The sequence below is a fragment of a genome, unplaced genomic scaffold (assembly GCF_019419815.1).
Source record: "Pyrus x bretschneideri cultivar Hongxiangsu unplaced genomic scaffold, Pyrus_bretschneideri_v1 Contig70, whole genome shotgun sequence".
Taxonomy (NCBI): Eukaryota; Viridiplantae; Streptophyta; class Magnoliopsida; order Rosales; family Rosaceae; genus Pyrus; species Pyrus x bretschneideri.
The window spans coordinates 458,500-478,778 of NW_025999810.1; the positions used below are offsets into that span (position 1 = coordinate 458,500).

Genomic DNA, 20,279 nt, shown 5'->3' on the forward strand with positions numbered 1-20,279 from the left:
TGCAGCCATGCCCAGGCACCTCAGCTACCTCCCGGACAACCTGAAGATTTTCCACAGTGTCCCTTGGTTGAAGATTCCTTCGAATCTCATTGGATTTCTTGAAATTCCGATTTTAATTTCAAGGGTTTTGGTTAAATCGTTGAGATTTCCTAATCTCTGATTTGTAATTGTGGTCAAAAACACCCAACAAGGGTGCTCCGAATCCTTCCATCCAAGAATTGGCCACCTACAGTGGCGGCGCTGGTCACCTTCTCCGGCGACACCTCCTAGCTCTGCTAGGACTTCTTGGTCCAACCGACTCCAATTTGGGCCTTAGTATGATCTCAGGCTAGAAAAAAAAAAAAAAGGTTTTTTTTCTTTGGGCTTGTTTTTTTTCCGAGCCCAACCCGACCATATAAACAAAAAAAAAATATATATATATATATATTTTTTTTTTTTTTTAGGGCCCGCCTGCATCGACCGAACAACTCGGCTCGGCCCAATTCCCGACACTAGCCCATGCAACTTTGGTGTCCGTATCCCCACCACACCATATATGTGCCCTCTCTGTTTGGACCTGAACCCAACCGAGCACAACCCAGCCCAATTTTTGGGCTTAGGCCGCACGTCCTTAATTACTCAGCCCACCTATGGGCTGAGGCCTTTCTTTTGGACCTCGAGTTTAAATGCCTAATTATTTTTAGGCCCAATGGGTTTTATATTTTTTTCACCCACACTTTAAATTTGGCTCGAAGTCCAGATAATTAATTCAATTATAATTTTAGACCTGAAGTTCTATTTGCGTATTTTCTTGTTGCATACTTCTGTGTATATATTTGCGTTTGTGTATAAGAGCATATGAATCTGAAGTTCATAATTATTTTGAAACCTAAAGTTTCTATAAACATGCCTTGTTTGAAAACCTAAAGTTTTTCACTTAAAAACATCACCCATGAAAACCCGAAGTTTTTCATGCGATTATTAGCCAATACATGTCTATTAGATCCTGAATGTTCTACTCCTATGTGAATGGATTGATTACTCTTCTCCATTGCACTAATCACATCTTGTCCTTTATTTTGTGATAGGAACATGTCGAATTTGAACAAACTCGACTTCACCACTTTGGAGGTCTCTGGAAAGAACTACCTCAAGTAGGTCCAAGATGTGAAGCTCCATCTCACTGCAAAGAATTTTTGTCCTACCATTGAAGATGAGACGGACAACCTTGTTGTCGAAGCTAAGAAAGCCACCATTATTATCTTCATTTGAAGACATATCCACGATGCCTTGCAAATTGAATATCTTGCTGAGGAAACAAAGCCCACAAAAGCCCAAACCTTGCTCCGAAGGCCCCAAACTTCAAGAATAAAGGCAAAGCACTTGAAACCATGGATGCAGACATGTGTTATCGCTGTGGTTCAAAAGACCATTGGTCCCGTGTTTGCCGAGCTCCCCAGAAGGTTATAGCTAAATATCATTCTCGTTGTAAGAAGTTTGAATCAAACTTTGTGTAAGTGGACGATCCAGAGAGTACAAAGATGGAGGTTTCTGACTTTCAGGAGGCTATCACACCTATGGAAGATTAGAATCTTAGACATAAACTTATTTTTTAGTTGAAATAAGACCATGGGACCGAATTCCATAGTAGTGGCCAAACCTCTCCTTTTGTTTTTGGTTAAATTTTGAACAATTTTCCTTTATGTTTGGATTATTTGTTGGTGATTCGTTTTTTGGATATTAAGTTTTTAATTAATTTCCGTCCTTGAATACTTAAAATTATTTTGAATGGATATTTGTTTTTAGAACTTTTATGCATGTGACCAATTCAAATTAATTTTTCATTCTAGGTATGACTAGTGGGTAAGTTAGTTATTTGACAAATAGTGCAACCACGATACCGTTTTGCGTGAACGCATTTATTTCACTAACTTCGTACCTAAGAATGCACCTCTGACAACCCTCTCGAGCCCATCGGACAACACTATATGGCCGGCTCTACCTATGGGATTGCGCACGAAATTACACTTTGGCATGATCGTTTGGGACATCTTAGACGAATAATGATGCGTTGTATCCTCAAACAATCACACGAGCATCCACTAACCCGAAGTTTAGGTTCGATTCAAGGAATCGCATGTTAAACATGTTCTATGGGAAAGCTTATTACTCAGCCTTCTTATAACAAGATTCGTTTGAGTCCTCCCATTTTTCTAGAACGGATTCAGGGGGACATTTTTGGACCGATTCACCCTCCATGCGGACCATTAAGATATTTTCTGGTTTTGGTTGACGCTTCCACACGTTGGTCACACGTGTGCTTGTTGTCCATAAGGAATGCTGCATTCTCTAAACTGTTAGCTCAGATTATTAAGCTCAAGGCTCGCCACCCTAATTATCCGATCAAATCTATTCGATTGGATAATGCTAGAGAATTCACATCTAAAACTTTTGATGACTATTGCATGTCGGTTAGGGTTGAAGTTGAACAACCAATACCCCATATTCACACCCAAAACAGCTTGGCAGAGGCATTCATTAAGCGTTTACAAATGATTGCTCGATCGTTGGTCATACGTACCAAGCTTCCGATCGCTGCTTAGGGCCATGGAATATTCTACGCAACCATGTTGGTCCGCCTGAGGCTTGTTGCGACCCAACCTTATAGCGCCATTAAGTTAGTTACTAGATACGAACCTGACGCATCTACGCGTTTTTGGTTATGCGATCTATGTGCCGATTTCGCAGCCTTTACGTACAAAAATAAGGCATCAGCGAAGGATGGGAATCTATGTCGGATATGATTATCCTTCAATTATTCGTTACTTAACACTTTTGACAGATGATCTGTTTACTGCTCGTTTCGTGGATTGTCACTTCTATAAGACATTATTCCCTTCGTTAAGGGGAGATAAAAACGTCAACATTCTTGAAGAACGATGCGAATTATCATGGATGACTCCCACTTTGTTTCATTTAGATCCCTGCACCGCTCAATCTAAAACTAAAGTGCAGCGCATATTAGATATTTAGAGCATAACTCAGAGCATGCTAGATGCTTTCACTGATCTAGCGCGCGTGACAATATCACATATTCCAGCTACGAATGCACCTGCAAAGATGGATGTACCAAATGTACGACAGACTTCCCTCTTGGAGGCTCGGGACGCCAATCTTGGTGATCCACATACATTAGCGACTAGCCAATCATCTGCCCTTACACAAAAGTGTGGCAGACCCCTAGGTTCAAATGATTCACACCCCTGGAAAAGGAAACCCACGACATAGGCACCTGAAGAACCAATCGTGAATCCAACTGTCACTTACTCATTCTATCCAACTCATAAGGAAATTCTAGATTACGGAAGTGTCCTTGAAGAGACGAATCCTCCTCCTGAGAATTGTGAGATTTCGCTCTATCAAGCTAAGGATTTTACCACACATGCAAATGGGTCAAAAACTCCTATATTACTTGCAAGAATGACAAGGTTGTTGTAGCATAAACGGTTCTCGCAAGGTCATTCTCCACAGGGATTATTAAATAATTCGAAACAAACAAAATTCCAATTAATTATTGTAAAGCATAAAGTTGAGATGATTGCTTTTATAACCTACTTAAATTAAAACGAATATAATTAATAAAAGTAAACTAATCTGCAATATTAAAGATGAAGGGGAAAGTAAACTGTTTTGAAAAAAAAAACAAATTAAGAAAGCACTAGGGTTCCACCATCACCTAGCAATCCTATGCATTTTTACCAATTACTTATGATCTACACATGCCACTTTGAAGGTTAGGTTTTCCTGATTTATGAAAGACTCATTATACTTTATGAAAACCCTTTGAAAAACCATGCAACCCTTAAGATGTGGTGCTCATCTTAAGTGAAATTACAATTATTAATCACAAGAAGCTAGCGCCAATTTCAGGGAACCTTCTGACCAAAATTGCATCAAATTACTTTTCTAAAGATCCTAATGGTGATCAGGTATTAAGACAATTAGATAGTTTTAATCAAGGTGATTAGTAATTCAAGGTGCACATGCAATCAATCGTAAGCAATTAAATAAAAATTACTTATTCATGCTGATGATGTGTGGTGTAGAAATAAGATGATCGTCGACGATGCATATGTAGTAACTATTGAGATCATGTTGAGCAATTAAATTGAACCGCATTCCGTTGATGAATTTCAATGTAGAACCACTTGGTCAAACTGGAAACAAGCAATCCAAGTTGAACTCGATTCGCTTACAAAACGTAAGGTGTTTGGACCTGTAGCTGCTACTCCTCCACATGTGAAGCCCGTTGGCTACAAGTAGGTTTTCGTTCGGAAGCTTAATGAGAAGAAAGAAATTGTGCCCTACAAAGCTTTTCTTGTTGCACAAGGCTTTTCACAACGCCGTGGGATTGACTATGACGAAACTTATTCACCTGTTATGGATGTGATTACTTTTCGATACCTTATCAGTTTGGTAGTTTCCAAAAAACTGAGTATGCAGCTAATGGACGTAGTAATTGCATATCTATATGAGGATCTTGATACGGAAATCTATATGAAAGTTCCTAAAGGACTTACATTGACTGGTCCACATATTTCCAAACACTGGAACACATTCTCAATTCGGCTAAGGCATTAACTTTACGATTTGAAGTAATCCGGAAGAATGTGGTATAACCGTCTTAGTGAGTATTTGACTAGTCAGGGATATGTGAACAATGAACTATACCATTGTGTGTTCATTAAGAAGTCAATTCCGGTTTTGCGATAGTTGCAATATATGTCGATGACATGAACCTTATCGAAACTCCTGAAGAGCTCATGAGAACTGTCGTGCACCTGAAGTCGGAATTTGAGATGAAAGATTTAGAAAAGACTCAATACTGTCTCAGTATCGAGATAGAGCACCGTTCAGATGGAATCCTAGTACATCAAACGAACTACACCCGGAAAGTGTTGTGCTGCTTTAACGAGGATAAAACGAAGCCTTCGAGTACTCATGTGGTCGTTTGATCGCTAGATGCAAAACGAGATCCCTTATGTCCGAAGAAGGATGATGAAGAGATTTTGGAGCCTGAAGTTCCTTATCTAAATGTGATAGGCGCTTTATTGTAGTTAGCTCAATGCACTAGACCCAACATCTCTTTCGTTGTTAATCTATTGGCAAGATACAGTAATGCACCAACAGGCAGACACTGGACTGGCGTGAAAGACATCTTCCGTTACCTTAAGGGTACTACGGGTTTGGGCTTGTTCTATCTCTATGGATCCTCGAGTGATGTCGCACCCTCTGCTTCTCGAGTCAATTCTCGCCTTGTTGGTTATGCGGATGCATGATACTTATTTGATCCGCACAAGGTACATTCTCAAACAGGTTATGTCTTTACCGTTAGAAGCACAGCAATCTCTTGGAGGTCAACTAAACAGACCTTAGTTGCCACTTCCTTTAACCATGCTGAAATTCTCGCCTTACATGAAGCAACTTGGGAATGCTTTTGGTTGAGAGCAGTAATGGGCCATATTCGAAGCTCATGCAATCTCTACCTTGCTGTAGATGTCCCTACGACGATCTTTGAAGACAACGCAACATGCATCGAACAGCTCGATAAGGTTTACATCAAAGGAGACAACACCAAGCACATTGCGTGAAGTTCTTCCTTTCACATCAACAACAAGAACATCAGAAGATTGAAGTCACACAAATCCATTTACAAGACAATCTGGTCGACCTCTTCACCAAATCACTACCTAAGGTGACGTTTCAGAAGCTTGTTCAAGGAATTGGTATGCTTAAACTTTTTGAGTTGTAACATTGCTATTTCTCTTTAGAATTGTGTCAAACTCAGGGGGAGTATCCTGAAGAATACTTGCTTTATCTTAATGTACTCTTTTTCCCTACAATTAGGAGCATTTTTTTTCCCACTAGGTTATTGCTACCTAACTAGGTTTTAATGAGGCACCCACCTTGGGTTGGTCATATCCCTGACGACGTCCCATAGGCATTTCTTTTGACTTTGCATTTCTCATGCATTTTTCCTTAAACTATGGATTTTGTCCCTACTCAGGGTTTTTGTCATAGCCTTAGGGTTTTTAGTGAGATTTACTACCTTACACAAGTTCCTACCTTATTGAGAATAAGCGTTGTTCCTTAGAATCAGTACCGACGAGTTGACTTCCTCAACTTCTGCTTGATGCTGAATCTACCTTGAGTATTTACACACTCAAGAGGGAGTGTTGTGAACTTTCCTAGTTTAAGTGTGATTGTGTAAATCCTAGATTAGCTTTGATTCTAGTTATTATTTCCTATATGGACTTGTATTCCTTGGGGATGAAGAATTTATTCTCTTCTTTTACTACTATAAATAAAGGCACTATGTAGAGAGGATAACACATCCTCAATACACAATTCCCCTACAATTCTACAAACACATCTCTCCTCTCTCTCTACTCTTGTCGCTGGCCCCCTTCTCTTTGTCAAATAAAATAGGCTACAACATATTAAACTTCATCAATTACATTCTCATTTCAGCCTTCTCACTTCTCATGTCACATTTACTCCACTAGCACTCAAAAACAAAAAACCTATTACTTTTACTTGGCAAATTAAAATTTTAATTATACTAACATGGGAAAAATTAGTATAATTTTGACATCGTTAACTTTTGAGTGTTAGTAGAGTACACATAACATAAGGAGATGGTTCTAGAACCCTCCAAAATCGCTTGTTCAGATGTTTTAACAGGAAACCATGTTGAATCCAATGGTTTCTAAATGCTATCGATTCAAGAACAATTTCAATCCCGAAGATTTATCAATGTCTTGACCAAAAGAACTAGTAATTCATTTGAAAGAGCTAGAGAGACTGCAGAACAATGAAAATGCTTCTCTGGTGCCTACAACATTTTGTTTCTCAAAAGATTTCAAGTTCGAGCATGCTTCATGTGTGTAAAATCTTAAAGAAAGAAACTACGTCGCATTTGGAATCATTACTTACAATGACTCAATGACAACGGTTAGGATATCGCGAAACAAACAATACAAACTCTTTAAGATCCATGCCGGGATCTTATTATTTTTCCACATACTCAACAAGTCGAGAAAAAGGGAGTATGGTAACTAGGAAAGAAACCATCGGTGGAAAATCAGCGGTAAAGGCTTTCAGATCTGAGGTTCTCAGCAATCTCAGTCTCCCAACGATCTCCATTCTCAAGCAGCTTTTCCTTGTCGTAAAGAAGCTCCTGCAACAAAGGCAGAAACAAATGCTTGGATCAGTTGTTTTACCCAAAGTAAGAAAAATAAAGATGAAAACATAGGATTAGTTGCACTGAGTCAATAGAAAGAATGCTCATTAACCTCATGAGTCTCTGTTGAGAATTCAAAGTTTGGTCCTTCGACAATGGCATCAACGGGACATGCTTCTTGACAGAATCCACAGTAGATGCACTTTGTCATGTCAATGTCATACCTGAAAGACTAGATAACTGTGAGGAGAATAACGAGAGGGAAAGGAACAGGGAGGGGAAGAAGGGAGAATGATGCTTCACCTTGTAGTCCTACGGCTACCATCTTCTCGTTCCTCAGCCTCAATTGTTATTGCTTGTGCAGGACAGATCTGAGAAAAAATAAAATAAAATAAATCTTCTTTGTAAGTTGAAATGCTACATTCAGCTGCTCCTGCTTAAACCATATAACATTAACATAACATCTGAACCTCGCCTGTTTAGGATTTGCACAGTGAAATGATTCTGCAAATTCTATGAGAGATTGAATTACATCCAAAGCAAGAGACTAAACACAAGTGCAGAAGCAGACCACGTATATAGATATAAGTTTGAAAGCAGAATAATCTTATACGTTACATGTGCGCATAAAAAATATCAGCAAATTCAAAAAAAACACAACCCAACAATTACAAGTTTTATACAAAACACTTTCAAGAGCTCAATTGGAGGGGAAAAAAAAAAAAAAAAAAAAAAAAAAAAAAAAACCCTCATACATCCCCATGTCATGCTCTAATTGATTGTTAGCTGAGAAATCCTTCCTCCATTACCAAGTCAGTTGGGTTTTCTCTAAAGTATTGGGTTTGACGTGTTTATCTAAAACTTATCAAGGGCTTACATGTGAAAAGTCCAAAAAATATATCAAAACCTGAAAGCAATTAGACATAAATGAGGCACAACTGCCAAACAAAGCCAAAAATTCAATATGGCTTTCTCAATGTGACCCGGAGGCACCGTTGTCTGTCTTCTAAGCTCCAGGTATTGCCCAAGATGCCAAAAGCAGCTCAAGGAATACATATCACAAAAATTAAAAGCAAAGCCGAAACAAGTATACTGATTTTTCAAACAGTTTTAGCAGGCAGGAGCTTTCACTGTCATATCCTAAATTTATAAGTTGTCTTAAATTCATATTTGACAACCTAGAATACCAAAAGAAAGGTTTCAACTCTTACAGCTTCACAAAGCTTGCACGCAATGCAACGCTCTTCTCCCGTAGGATATCGCCGTAGGGCATGTTCACCACGAAAACGAGGACTCAAGGGGCCCTTCTCAAAAGGATAATTGATCTGCAAAATGAAAGATAGTAGTCACAATTTGGCAGAAAAAGAAGAAAAAACAAACTTGGTAATGTGTGATGGAAGATACTTACAGTAACTTTTTTCTCAAAAAAGTACTTAAGCGTAAGCATCAGACCTCGAACCATTTCAGTGAGGAACAATGTGTTTATGCTTCGATCAAAAACTGAAGTAATTATCAAAATGAGGCCATTATTTCACATGGCAGTATAATATTGTAACACGAAATTAAGAACAAACATACTGGTATCTTTTTTCTTTGACGGGAAGGGGGATTACCAGAACTCCAGTCCTTGGAAATCTCCTTTGCGAGTTGCTCTCTTTCCTCATCCTCTGAAGTTGGCATAAATAAGTACAAAAGTATTCTCAAAAATAATATCACAACATGATGAATCACCTAACACAAACATGATATAGATAGAAGTTTTATCTTGAATAATCATTATTCCAACACTATGTGACCCTACAGAATAGCGAACCTTTTATGGTTGAGAAGTGTTGTGAACTGGATCGCAGTCCATAGTAGGAAGAACTCTGCAATGCTTGGCCTGGTACAACCTAAACAGTAACCAAACAATAGACTGGTAAAATCTTGTGTCATCCAATAGCTAAAATAGAATATGACACAGGTATACATAAACCCAAAAAGTCTGATAACGCTATCCCTACAATTATGCTGAAATGATAAAATATATGAAAGTGTTTCCTAAACAAGGAAGACGTAATTTAGACTCATTAGATTTCATTTGAAAGTTGAGAAAAAGAATGCAGATGAAAGAATTGAAGGAGAGAACCTAACAAGGAATTGTTTCTGACTGTTTCCTAAACAATTGACATATCAAAGATACTGATGGGGATAAAGCATAACGATCAGTTCATTTATTTCGGAAGGTGCAGAAACTAGTATATGGAAAACCCAAATTCAAATAGATAAACAGTTTTTTTATTGTTACTGAAATACTGGAACGAGAATCATTGAATTCCACTTACTCCTAAAAACCCATCTCCTGGAATAAATTCCTAAAACCCCATTCCAAGAAACAAACATACTCTAAATCTCAATAACCCAGAATTTCCCTATTCTCCTTTCATTAGCCCCACAATCCCCTCTAACTCTCAGAGCAAATGACACCGCAAGGCATACTCAATTCTTCGATTTTTTTATGTCCGTTCCTCTACCCGTAATTATACACCTCCCATGCGAAAAAAATAAGGTCATAAACCACTCTAAATCTTTCCCATGTGAAAACAAATGAGTTTAACGACAACAATCTAAAGCTCACAACACATATCGCAGTCAGAAAGCCATAATAGTTCCAAAACTATCAATACAGTAAATAAATAAAAATTCAGATTTTCAATCGAAAAATCTAAGAAACCAAAGCAAATAGCTCAGTTCTGCTCAAACAAATAGATTAACAGTACTATGCTCCTGATCCAAGAAATTTGGAAGGAGTAAAACAGTTGGGAAATTTAAGTTCGATATGTCTCTAAAGGTGAGCATCACGACGGGAGCTTTGGATTTTTAATTTTCTCAGCAAATTTTCTCAGAAACCAAACGGAGGATTAGACAAAGGGAGCTAGCGCAGAGGATAAACTCACGAGCTGTCTGGCGCGGAGAGCCTGGAGAGATTTCCTAGCTAAGATCGCAGCCATGGCCGGTGATGGCTGAGTCGATGGGTCGTCTTCTGCGCGACTCGGGTTCGATTTGGGAATGGCCACCTAAGCGCTGCGCTTTGTCGGGGAATGACCACAGTGAAACATCCAAACCCGTTTGATCATTATTTCGTTTTCAGTTGTTTTTTTTTTTTTTTTTAAAGCAACCAAATAAGTTTTCAGTTTTTTAAAAAATAAAAATTATCTATTCTAAAACTAAGGAGCAATTGACTGTTCATTGGGCTACAGTCAATTGTTTGCCCCTCGATTTCATCTTATTTACAAAAAAACCATGAGAATTGGGCTGGGTTTGAAGGATATTATTTGAACTGATAAGGGTGATTTTGTCCGTAGGGTTTAGGACGAATTACCCCTTTATTTCACCTTATTTGCAAGAAACCCATTATTTGTGGACTAGGTTGGAAGGGCAATTTTGTCCTCTCGGTTTTGAGTGAATTAAGGGGTTGCCGTGTAAGGGTTGCACTTGCTGTCTTTCATTTATGGTTTCGGGGAAATGAAGCTCTCACAGAGAGCGGAAGAAACGGAGAGACAGAGAGACAGACAGAGAGAGATTTCGAGGGGAAGACAGCGCAGGGGAGAGGTATGGCTGATGGATTTCAGAAGTGGGAAAGTGGGTAATATCTTCTCGGTTTTGACTGAGTTCGAGGGTTGTTGTGTGCTGTCCTTCGATGAGGGTTTCGGGGGGATGGAGACTGTGACAGAGAGCGGAAGAAAGAGAGAGAGAGAGAGAGAGAGATGACGATGGAAAGACAGCGAAGGGGAAAGGTATGAGTCGTCGATTTCAGAAGTGGGGATACGGATTATCCGGATCTACCGCTGCATGCCTGGATTTCGAAAGATAAGTGCTTTTTAAATTTTTTTTTTTTTTCTATCAGCTTAGAAAGATAAGTGATTTCGAAAGATAAGTGGATTATTTTCGAATTTTTTAGTGTGTTAGGTCAGATTTTGGGGGAATCATCAGAGATATTAATTTCCCTTATTAGTTTGCTCTTCTCTCATTTTGCACATTCATCTCTCTGTCTGCCTGTTTGTTCTCTGTCTTAAGGTCGGTTTTTTTTTTTTTTTTTTTTTTTTGGGGTTTTTTGTATGGCTTTTTTTTTTTTCTTTTTGTTTTCCAGGTTATAGATCTAATGCTCTTTTGTATACCAATCTTGGTTTTGTTTTTCTTGGAAAATTGTTTTTATCTGATTGTGGATTCGTGGGTTTTAATTTCTATGGTTTGTTGCAGGTTGCAAAGCAAGAGGTTCTCACCTCAAGATTCAGTTTATGGTACTGTTATTATTATTTTTAGTTCTTAGAATTTAATGTTTCGAACTAATATGATGATTTGGTTGTGAAATGTGGGATTTGTGTTCGGCTTCTGTTGCGTATGTGATTTGCTTTAGTTTGGTTTTTGATTGGATAATATTTTGATTTGCTTTAAGAGTTCTGATCTTCCACTATAATTGTGATTTGATTTATGAACTGATATTCACACATTTGAATCTGATGTGCAGACCATCATGAAGATCACCACACCCATGATCATGTTCATGATCCTGGTGTTTCTTCTGTCAGCATAGTTTGTGAAGGGAACTTAGAACTTGAAAAGGTAGGATCTCTGTTTTGTTGTATTTTGCAATATATTTGATAATTTCTTCTGTGTCTTCCATGTGGACCTGTTGCCTTTGAATGAGACAAGTACACATTTGAGGGCCAGTTGCATCCAGAGTCTTTGTCCAGGCATGTATGAAAGAAAACCTGACAAAGACTACTGATTTCGTTTTTATTTTTTCAGGCTAACATATGGCTTGGTACACTGTTGTTGAAACGAAGTGAGGACATATATCGTATGAAAGGTCTTCTATCAGTTCAAGGAATGAAAAAGAGATTTGTCTTCCAGGTGAGAAACTTGCTGCTAATGGACATTGACATCTTTTTTATGTTAATGGATTTTTGGATCGTGTCTTTACTTTCTGATAGAGAAGTTCGATTTTAGCTTATTTGTTTCTACGGATTAATGCATTCAAAATATTATTTTGTATGATTTTTTACATACGTTTGTGGATGAAGGGTTTAGGTGCTCTGAAAATGCCCACCCTTATTTTTTTTACACCAAGTGTATATGGCAACCCAGGCATTCCAACTTGCTCAGGTACTTCAATCTTTTCAGTTTTTGGTAATTTTTGCCCCTGTTTGGTTGCTGGGAAGGAGAGGGAAAATAAGGGAAATCATCAAAGTTGATACATATCATTTGTTTTTAGTCACATTGATTTTTATTGTGAGAAATTATGTGATTATTTTTTTATAATTACCTGTGGAATTGAATAGTATTAGCTAAAGCTCTCCCACTGCTCAGTTGTATCTATATTAAGAAATTGCTGAGTAGATGGACTACAAAACTCAAATTCCCTCCTTCTGTATATTTGCAGTTGCTTTTCCGTGTAAATCTTCTCTTGCAAAGAAATTCAAAGGCCTCTAATTGTATTCATGGACTATAACTGTAATTATACAATGTACATTATTATTTAAATATAAAAAGGTAGAATTTATATATAGTCAATTTAGACTCATTAAAATATACAATCTTTAAATACAAAAGTAAATTTGAAAGAAGTTGAAGTAATATATGAATGCTATGTGATTTATTATGTTCAAAATTGAAATTGGAATCATGCTGTTCTTTGATATGAATGAAGTGTGGTGTTCTCCTTCAAAAAGTTGAAATTAGGTCTCTCCATCCCCTTAATTTCATTTTCTATTAGCAAAGAACTGGGATACCAATGTACTTATGTGTATTGTTTCAATTTCTATGTTTGCTAATCTTTTCCCAGGGAAATACTTCATTTAAGGAAAAGCCTGAAATAATGTTGTCAAGTGCTATACTGAAGCTATCAGATTGAACATGATGTGTGCAACTTAGATTGCAACCATGCAATTGCTTACTTGGAGGTAATAGTCATTCTATTGCATGCATATCTTTAGAATCTTTGTTTTTTATAACTATTGGTGAAAGCACTGCAGACCAAATCATGTTATATATGCTTATTGTAAACAGTTACGTTTGTAAATTTGAAGCCCAAATTAACATAATTTTCTCCCCTGTTTGACCACGCATTTATGAATGTTGGATTAAAATGTGTTTATTTTTGGGAAGAAATGAGACGGTTGGTTTGAGTTTTAGAAGCCTTTGTTTTTCTGCCTTTTATGGCAATGAAAAAAAAGGGGGAAAACATTGGTCTTAATTGTATTTTCCAATTCTTTACGCTGTTAGTAGTTAAAATTACGGGAATGGCTATTAATATAATTTTTGGTGTATTTCAAGTTTCTAATTCACAAACTGAGTGAAGGTCACAATAAGTATTAGTCACTACGAGAGTGTTGGACTATCCTCATTCTGGAACCAGGTTTAAGAGGCCCCTGACAATGACATTGAAACGGGTATATAACCCTCTTCTTTTTGTCTTTTAGTCTTTCGCTTACTCGAGCATATGCTGTCATTTAAAATTAGTGGTCTGGTTAATGTACCTGCAGTATCAGTAGTTCCTCTCTTTTTAATGGAGTGATTCCCTTTCTTGGTCATGTAAAATCTTGGTGTCTGTAAATATACACATCACATGACTTTTAACACAAGTCTTGCTTCTATCATTTGATGTTACAGTGGGTAAGCTCTGAATTTAATGAATTGTTCAACTTTGAATTTAATGAATTGTGGTGTTTTATCTTCTGAATTTCTAACCTATTAATATTGGAAGACCTAAAAGATTATTCCAATGTATTGTTTCTGGATTTATTCAAATTAGTAGTGAAATGATGGTATTTATAAATTTTAATTTTTTTTTCTATGATTTACATGTTGATGCAGATTTATTCTCTACGATTCTCTGGTTAGGGTAAGCATTTTGGTGAGCTTTGATTTTGTGAGGGTAAGCTCTTAATCTTTCCTCTATCGTTTTGTAGTTCATCATATTGTTTTAATTTAGAGCTATTTTAATGCTTTTATGTTTGTTGTTTCGTGCTGGGAAATTGGAAAGCTCTGGAAACAATATAGTTCTTGAGCTAATGTGAAGATTTTGGGTTGAACATTGTGCTATGAAGATATTGGGTTTAATATTTGATTCCGTTTTTCATTTTGCACTTACAAAAACAGAGGATTGTGGTTAATTATTGTGATGTGAAGCTTCTATTTGATATCGACTTAATGAGTAGCGATGTAAATTAAACTACGTATTTTATGGATCAATTCACATATCTCTTGCTTTTTCTTTCATTTGGAGATAATTATGTAAATGTGTGGTTTTGTGAGCGTTACTCATGTAAAACATGCGTTCTCTAAATTGTTACATTTAAGAATGCGATTATATCGCTGTAGCATTTTCAGTTAAATTTTCTATGAATATTATTCATGATTTGAAAACCCGCAGCAAAGCGCGGGCAGTCCTGCTAGTAAAAACTGAAAACGAAATGAGTATCAAATAGCGCTTCTTAGCTAGGGTCTCAAAATTAAGGTGAGAGGATTATGATATGTAACCATCATGGTGTGATACAGTGGTTGGAGACGAATTTCAGACCCGTATTCCACAGGCACGTCTTAGGATCGATTTCTAACACCGGTGAATCACACGATAGTGGATAAGGGAGGTTGAAATACATTTGTGAGTCTTTCCGGCTTCTAAAAATGTGACCTGCATAAAACCATCAGCTGATCTCTTTTTTGAAAAAAAAAAAAAAAACAAAAAATAAAAGAAAAACAAAAAATAAAATAAAATAAATAAAAGAAAGAAAGAAAGAGATTATTAATGTCAAGTTTTTCTGAAATGTACGTGTCTACGTTACCTTCCGCATAATATATCATCAACTCAAGTGATATAAGAGTTTATTTCTATTAGAGCTTAATTAACTCCTAAGTCCTAACTCTCATATTTTCTCATTTATTATAACTAGTAAGATAACAATGTTTCTCGATGGTGGGGTAGATGCAACCACCTAATCACAATTATATTCAAAATTAGAAATATGATGGTAAGGCTGCTCTAGGTTTTCTGTTTAGAAATTGTTTAGGACAAACTAACCTTGCAAGTTCTTTTTCTATTGGTATCTCGAACCTCTTACTGGCTGAAGCTTTAGCGTTAAAACAAGCATTTATGCCAAGATTTTAATCTAAATTCTTCAACAAAAAACACAAGCACCCTGCTGAATTCAATTTACTATCCAAAATATCTGGTATTTACAGAGATAAATTCCCAATATCATATTTCAACATACTTATAGAGAAGTAAACATGGCAATTGACGCTTTTGCCAACTTATGATATAAATATAATCACTCTTGTATTTGGTTTAATAAGTTTCCTAAGGAAGTCATACTTAAGATCAATTTTGATATGTATAGTTTAAAGACCCGTCTAAGATCTTCTTTGTAATTTTTATGTTTTTCAAAAGAAAAAAAAAAGGTTTCTCAATGAGGATGTTACTGGTTCTCCAAAAATTATATCATACACTCATTCGTACACATATTTTGATTGTAGTTTTATAAACTTGAGTATAGTTTTGGAGTGCAACAATACTCTTTCTTAATGTGATTGCATTCTACTAATTAGTTATTTGTTAAATTTTTATATATGTTGTTCTTGAGAAATTTTTTCTAAGAAACCACATTTTGTAAGCCGCATGTGAACCACCTCTCTAACCCACCTCAATTAGAGAAGTGGTTTGTGGAGACATAAATTATCCACATCCAAAAGGAAAATTATAAGTGGACAATATGCTTAATATAACAGTTTCACCTTTGACGTCGTTAGTAGATCACAAAATTACCTAACAGTTTTACCTTTTTTCATAGTGTTCATCAATTAGGTTAACGATATTTGTTCTCTTGCAGGTGGAAATTCATCAAATCAACCGTGTATGAAATTTGTAATCACAAAGTTCACACGTAGAGTTGTTGAGTTTTAACCTTAAATTTGGCTTGTTATGCAAACAAGTCAAGTTAGCTTGATAAATTTAAATCAAGCAAACTGTGTACATCCAAATAATTTTAGCTTCACTCAATCGTGTGCTCACTCGTATTATTATTTTTTTAAATAAAACGATATTTTAAACTATTTTAATTTAATAATAAAAAAATTTAATTCAAATACAAAGAGGCGGAGCCACCACCCACAACATCAACCAACTGTCCAATGACCCAAGGCCCATAATGATTTCACTCGGCCCATCAGGCCTAATTGAAGAAGAAAGAGCGGCGTTTAGTGGGAAAGCGAAACCCAGCTCAATGGCCTTGTTTCACAACGCCTCAGAAACGAGTAGGGTTAAGGCTAACTGCTCTCTCTCTCTCTCTCTTTTCCCCCGAACAAGAAATGGCCTCCTTCTGCAGATCAGCTCTAATGGCAGGCTCAAGGTCCATTGCTCGCTCAAAAGCCCTCACCCAAACCTCCCTTAACTCCCTAAACCCCGCAGCCATGGCGTCCCCATTTGCTTCCACGACCAGAACAATTCCTTGCGCTACAAGGTACAGCCTTCTCAATCCCTCCAGGCTCCAACTCATCCAATTTTAACAATTTCTGTGGCTTCAGAAACCCAATTTTAACAAATTATTACAAGGTACAGCCTTCTCAATCCCTCCAGGCTCCAACTCATCCAATTTTAACAATTTCTATGGCTTCAGAAACCCAATTTTAACAAATTATTGTTGTTGTGATTTGTATAGGTTCGTTTCGGTATTGGGATGCATGGAATCGATGATGCCGCTTCACAGTGCCATTGCTTCTGCTCGGCTCAAGTCCAACATTGCCGTCGATTCCACTAGTGGAAGCTCCGTTTCTCTTGGTAACCTACTTACCCACATTTTCTATTTTTCGTTGAATTTTTACTTGTTGGTTTTTTTTTTTCCAAACTCGGGTCATTATGGTTCTGGTCTTTATCCAACCTAAACTGAAATCTTGTTTGTTTAAATATTTTGATCGAGGTCCTTAGCATCATTTAAGAGATTTAACTCATGCATTTAATATCCCATAAATTCAAATAATATTTTTAAAATATAATAAATACTTAAAAATCAATTTTAGAGTAATATTGTTCTTCACAAAAAATATAGCAAAAAAATAATATACGGACATAATTATTAACATATTTTAAAAAATAACTATTGATATATTTTAAAACAGAAAATAAATACATATAATTAGCATGGGTACATTTAGCAAATTAAAAATGGGTACAAATACAAATAAATGCTTAAAAATATGGGCACAAAAAGGAATTAATATGAGTACAAATTAAAACTGAAAAGAAAATTGGTACAAATTAAGAAAAAGGTTGCAAATTAAAAATGGGTACAAACAAAAAATAAAAATATATGATACAAAATTTAGCCATAAATATAAATATATCAAATGTAACGTTTCTAACATTAAATGAATATATTTAGAGATAAAAGATATTTTATTATTGAAATAATTAATGATGTTTATTAAAATCTAAGCACATAGATAAAAAATTGAAAATGAATAAGGTTTTAATCAATGGAGTAGGAAAAATAGGGATGGGAACCTAATTTTTCCTTTTTTTTTTTTTTTTTTTTTTTTATCTGTGGTTTTTTGGAGTGGGTGTTTAATTTTGTTAGTTGTACCTATAGCTATATCGGTAACTGGATGCAGGGAGTGTTTGGTAGTCCTTTATTTTGTGTGAAATAAATTGGGATGTCTTGGCCTTTTGGAATGGTTGAGTAAACAAATGAAGAGCTAAATCTCAACAAAGTTAAGGAAGCTGTGCCTTTTCTTCAGTAGCCTTCTTTTTGCTCATTAATTTCGAGAATCAAAACTCGGGTCAGTCAAATTTGGATAATAATTCAAGTTCCCAGTGCACAGATGTGATTGATGCATTCTGTTAATCAACGAATAGCTCTTAAGCTAGTCGTTTCTTGTCTAGTGGCGCACTGATTACTTCTTCTTTCTGCATTGGGTGTCTATTTCTGACTCATTTTTTCTACATCGTGGTATGGTTCTTGCTTCACCGTTGTGACAAAGGCCTGCTGGCCATGTGAGGTAATCAGTGCATAGGGTAATCAGTCCAGCTATTTAGTTGTTGCTGTTAAACTTCCGTTAGATTGTTGAACATGAGTAATGCATGGAATTGCAGTTTCTTACTGTGGTATAAATGATCCATATGGATGCATTGATTTTTCTTTGCAACTTTCTGTGGTGTTAGTATATAATGTTTTCATGGGTGGCTATTGCGTATATTTTGTAATGTGAATGCGAAACAGTTAGATTACTGTACCCATGAAAAAACTATGGGTAAATTACATTTTAATATTTTATCCCCTCAGGTTTGATTACAATTGCAACCTCATAAAACATCTTTAAAACATTTCAATCCCATACATTAGTTACTATTTCCCTTCATTTCATACAACCATTAGAAAATTTGTTAAGTTAGCTGTTAAGTGGTTGCGAGCGCGGAGCCTACACACTCTTCTTCAACATGTTATATCCTACTCACCAGTAATCAATTTGGTTTTTTCTTTGTCGGTAGAATTTCTTCATCTAGTGATCTTCCTATTTCTTCATTGATCTTTTTAGAGGCTGCAGTTCCTCGGTGACAAAGACTCCATGCTCCGGTTATTTCAAGCTTTCAACCAAATAGGCTTGCATATTGGTTCCTCCATCCTTTGTTCTTTTCCTTTTCCCATTGCTTTCTGGCAATTGCATTGTGTAAATTACATTAGGCGTTCCTAAAAAATAGTTCCACTGTCTTGAATGTTTAGATGCTAGTGTGCTCACTGGCATTTACTCCAGTACCTTTCTAAGGTAGACGACCTAGGACACTTGCTGTGTTTTTTGGTTAATCACACAGTTTGTGTGTGTAACTGATTTCCGGCTGCTCGAATAATGCTAAATTTGGAATTTTTCCTATCCTTCAATGTAGGACTTAGGGGTAGTTAAAATCAGGAGTTTACAAAAGAATAGTTCTTCATGGGTTCCAAAGTGACCAATGACTGATAGAGAGAAATAAGGTTTTCTTCCAGGTGGTTCTAAGTTCTATCCACATTAGTGGCTCTTGTTCTCTATGACCGTTGCCAGTTATTTACCAAGTACAAAATGTCGACACGATGATGGCTGGAGAAGAACATCTATTTGTACCGACCATTTCGGATGATGCAAATTTGCTTAATTACCTTATTCATTCTGTTATTACTGCATGGTCTAATCACCTGTGATATGTAATAGTCTCCAATAAAACCTAATAATCAGGGTTAAAGCACCTCCGCCTAAACTACTCAAACTTCTGTTACTTAAATTGTGTGTGATAATTTTACCTGTGCTTCTTTAGTAGATAGCCATAGCATGATTTTGTTGAATGAGTTCAAGATCGGCTAATGATAAATTATTCTTGGATAGGGCTTCTCGACCGAAGCTGAACATGAACCGAAATTAACCAAGCAACCTTCCCCCTCTTCGACCAAGTTGTACTGTACTGCTCTCCTTCTTCCTTGCGTGCCAATGGCATATAAATTGCTATTTGTTATTCGATTTCTGAAATCAATTTGGTGTTTGCTTATACTGTGGCAGACGCTTTGATTGCAATGGCGCGCGATGTAATGCTTGGCCTGAAGAGTTAGTGGACTATCAACCTAGAAGCATAGGAATGTTGCATTCAGTTTGTATGGTTACTAGTATAGGGCCTGTACCTGTTAGGTTCATGTGATACATGTAATGTATGAGCTTATTTGGGTTTGAGGGCCTTCAGACCATGTTCATTAATAAAGGGTAGATTAGTTTTTAGCAGTCTGAATTATGTTTTCTTTTCTGTCATTGGAAGTGTTACGGCATATTCCGTTCTCGTTCTGTCTTGTAAAGGCGGAAAGAATGGCCTTCTAGCATATATATTAGATTACGGAATCTGTGGTGCATAGAGAAAATGTGTCAATATTATTGCTGCTAACAAAACACAGTGGCGTGTTATCAACGAACAGATTTTTAATAATATTGATGATCGTCCTTTTTGCGTTTGTCATTGCCACTCCTGTTCACAGAATCTACTAATTGAAAACTTAATTTGAAAATC

At 36.5% G+C, this 20,279-nt stretch overlaps 3 protein-coding genes across 10 annotated transcripts; 2 read left to right on the top strand and 1 right to left on the bottom strand.

Annotated features, from left to right (window-relative positions):
• Window positions 1-6,796: 6,796 nt before the first annotated feature.
• Window positions 6,797-10,318, bottom strand: LOC125472640 (NADH dehydrogenase [ubiquinone] iron-sulfur protein 8, mitochondrial-like). The gene is made up of 8 exons (XM_048574299.1): window positions 10,159-10,318; window positions 9,036-9,114; window positions 8,836-8,889; window positions 8,631-8,722; window positions 8,434-8,547; window positions 7,526-7,593; window positions 7,335-7,446; window positions 6,797-7,219 (listed from the first exon to the last, which is right to left on the bottom strand). Exons 1-8 carry the CDS (start codon window positions 10,210-10,212, stop codon window positions 7,124-7,126), a joined length of 669 nt encoding a protein of 222 aa, XP_048430256.1. The 5' UTR covers window positions 10,213-10,318; the 3' UTR covers window positions 6,797-7,123.
• A 370-nt stretch (window positions 10,319-10,688) lies between these two features.
• On the top strand, window positions 10,689-14,482 carry LOC103946170. 6 transcript variants are annotated; one of them, XR_007254568.1, is made up of 8 exons: window positions 10,690-11,502; window positions 11,730-11,824; window positions 12,011-12,115; window positions 12,286-12,367; window positions 13,047-13,164; window positions 13,538-13,653; window positions 14,078-14,138; window positions 14,247-14,482. XR_007254568.1 is itself a non-coding variant. In XM_048574319.1 (5 exons), exons 1-5 carry the CDS (start codon window positions 11,364-11,366, stop codon window positions 13,061-13,063), a joined length of 438 nt encoding a protein of 145 aa, XP_048430276.1. In that variant the 5' UTR covers window positions 10,700-11,363; the 3' UTR covers window positions 13,064-13,164. The 6 variants fall into 6 exon arrangements, 1 of the variants encoding a protein (XP_048430276.1); XR_007254564.1 differs by lacking the exon at window positions 13,538-13,653 and having other exon boundaries at window positions 10,702-11,502; XR_007254567.1 differs by lacking the exons at window positions 12,286-12,367; window positions 13,538-13,653 and having other exon boundaries at window positions 10,689-11,502; window positions 14,243-14,482.
• Window positions 14,483-16,360: 1,878 nt separating this feature from the next.
• Window positions 16,361-20,279, top strand: LOC125472660 (protein NONRESPONDING TO OXYLIPINS 2, mitochondrial-like). 3 transcript variants are annotated; one of them, XM_048574322.1, is made up of 4 exons: window positions 16,366-16,722; window positions 16,921-17,039; window positions 19,613-19,680; window positions 19,784-20,277. In XM_048574322.1, exons 1-3 carry the CDS (start codon window positions 16,571-16,573, stop codon window positions 19,630-19,632), a joined length of 291 nt encoding a protein of 96 aa, XP_048430279.1. In that variant the 5' UTR covers window positions 16,366-16,570; the 3' UTR covers window positions 19,633-19,680; window positions 19,784-20,277. The 3 variants fall into 3 exon arrangements, with proteins under 3 accessions (XP_048430277.1, XP_048430279.1, XP_048430278.1); XM_048574320.1 differs by lacking the exon at window positions 19,613-19,680 and having other exon boundaries at window positions 16,361-16,722; window positions 19,784-20,279; XM_048574321.1 differs by having other exon boundaries at window positions 16,367-16,722; window positions 19,613-20,275.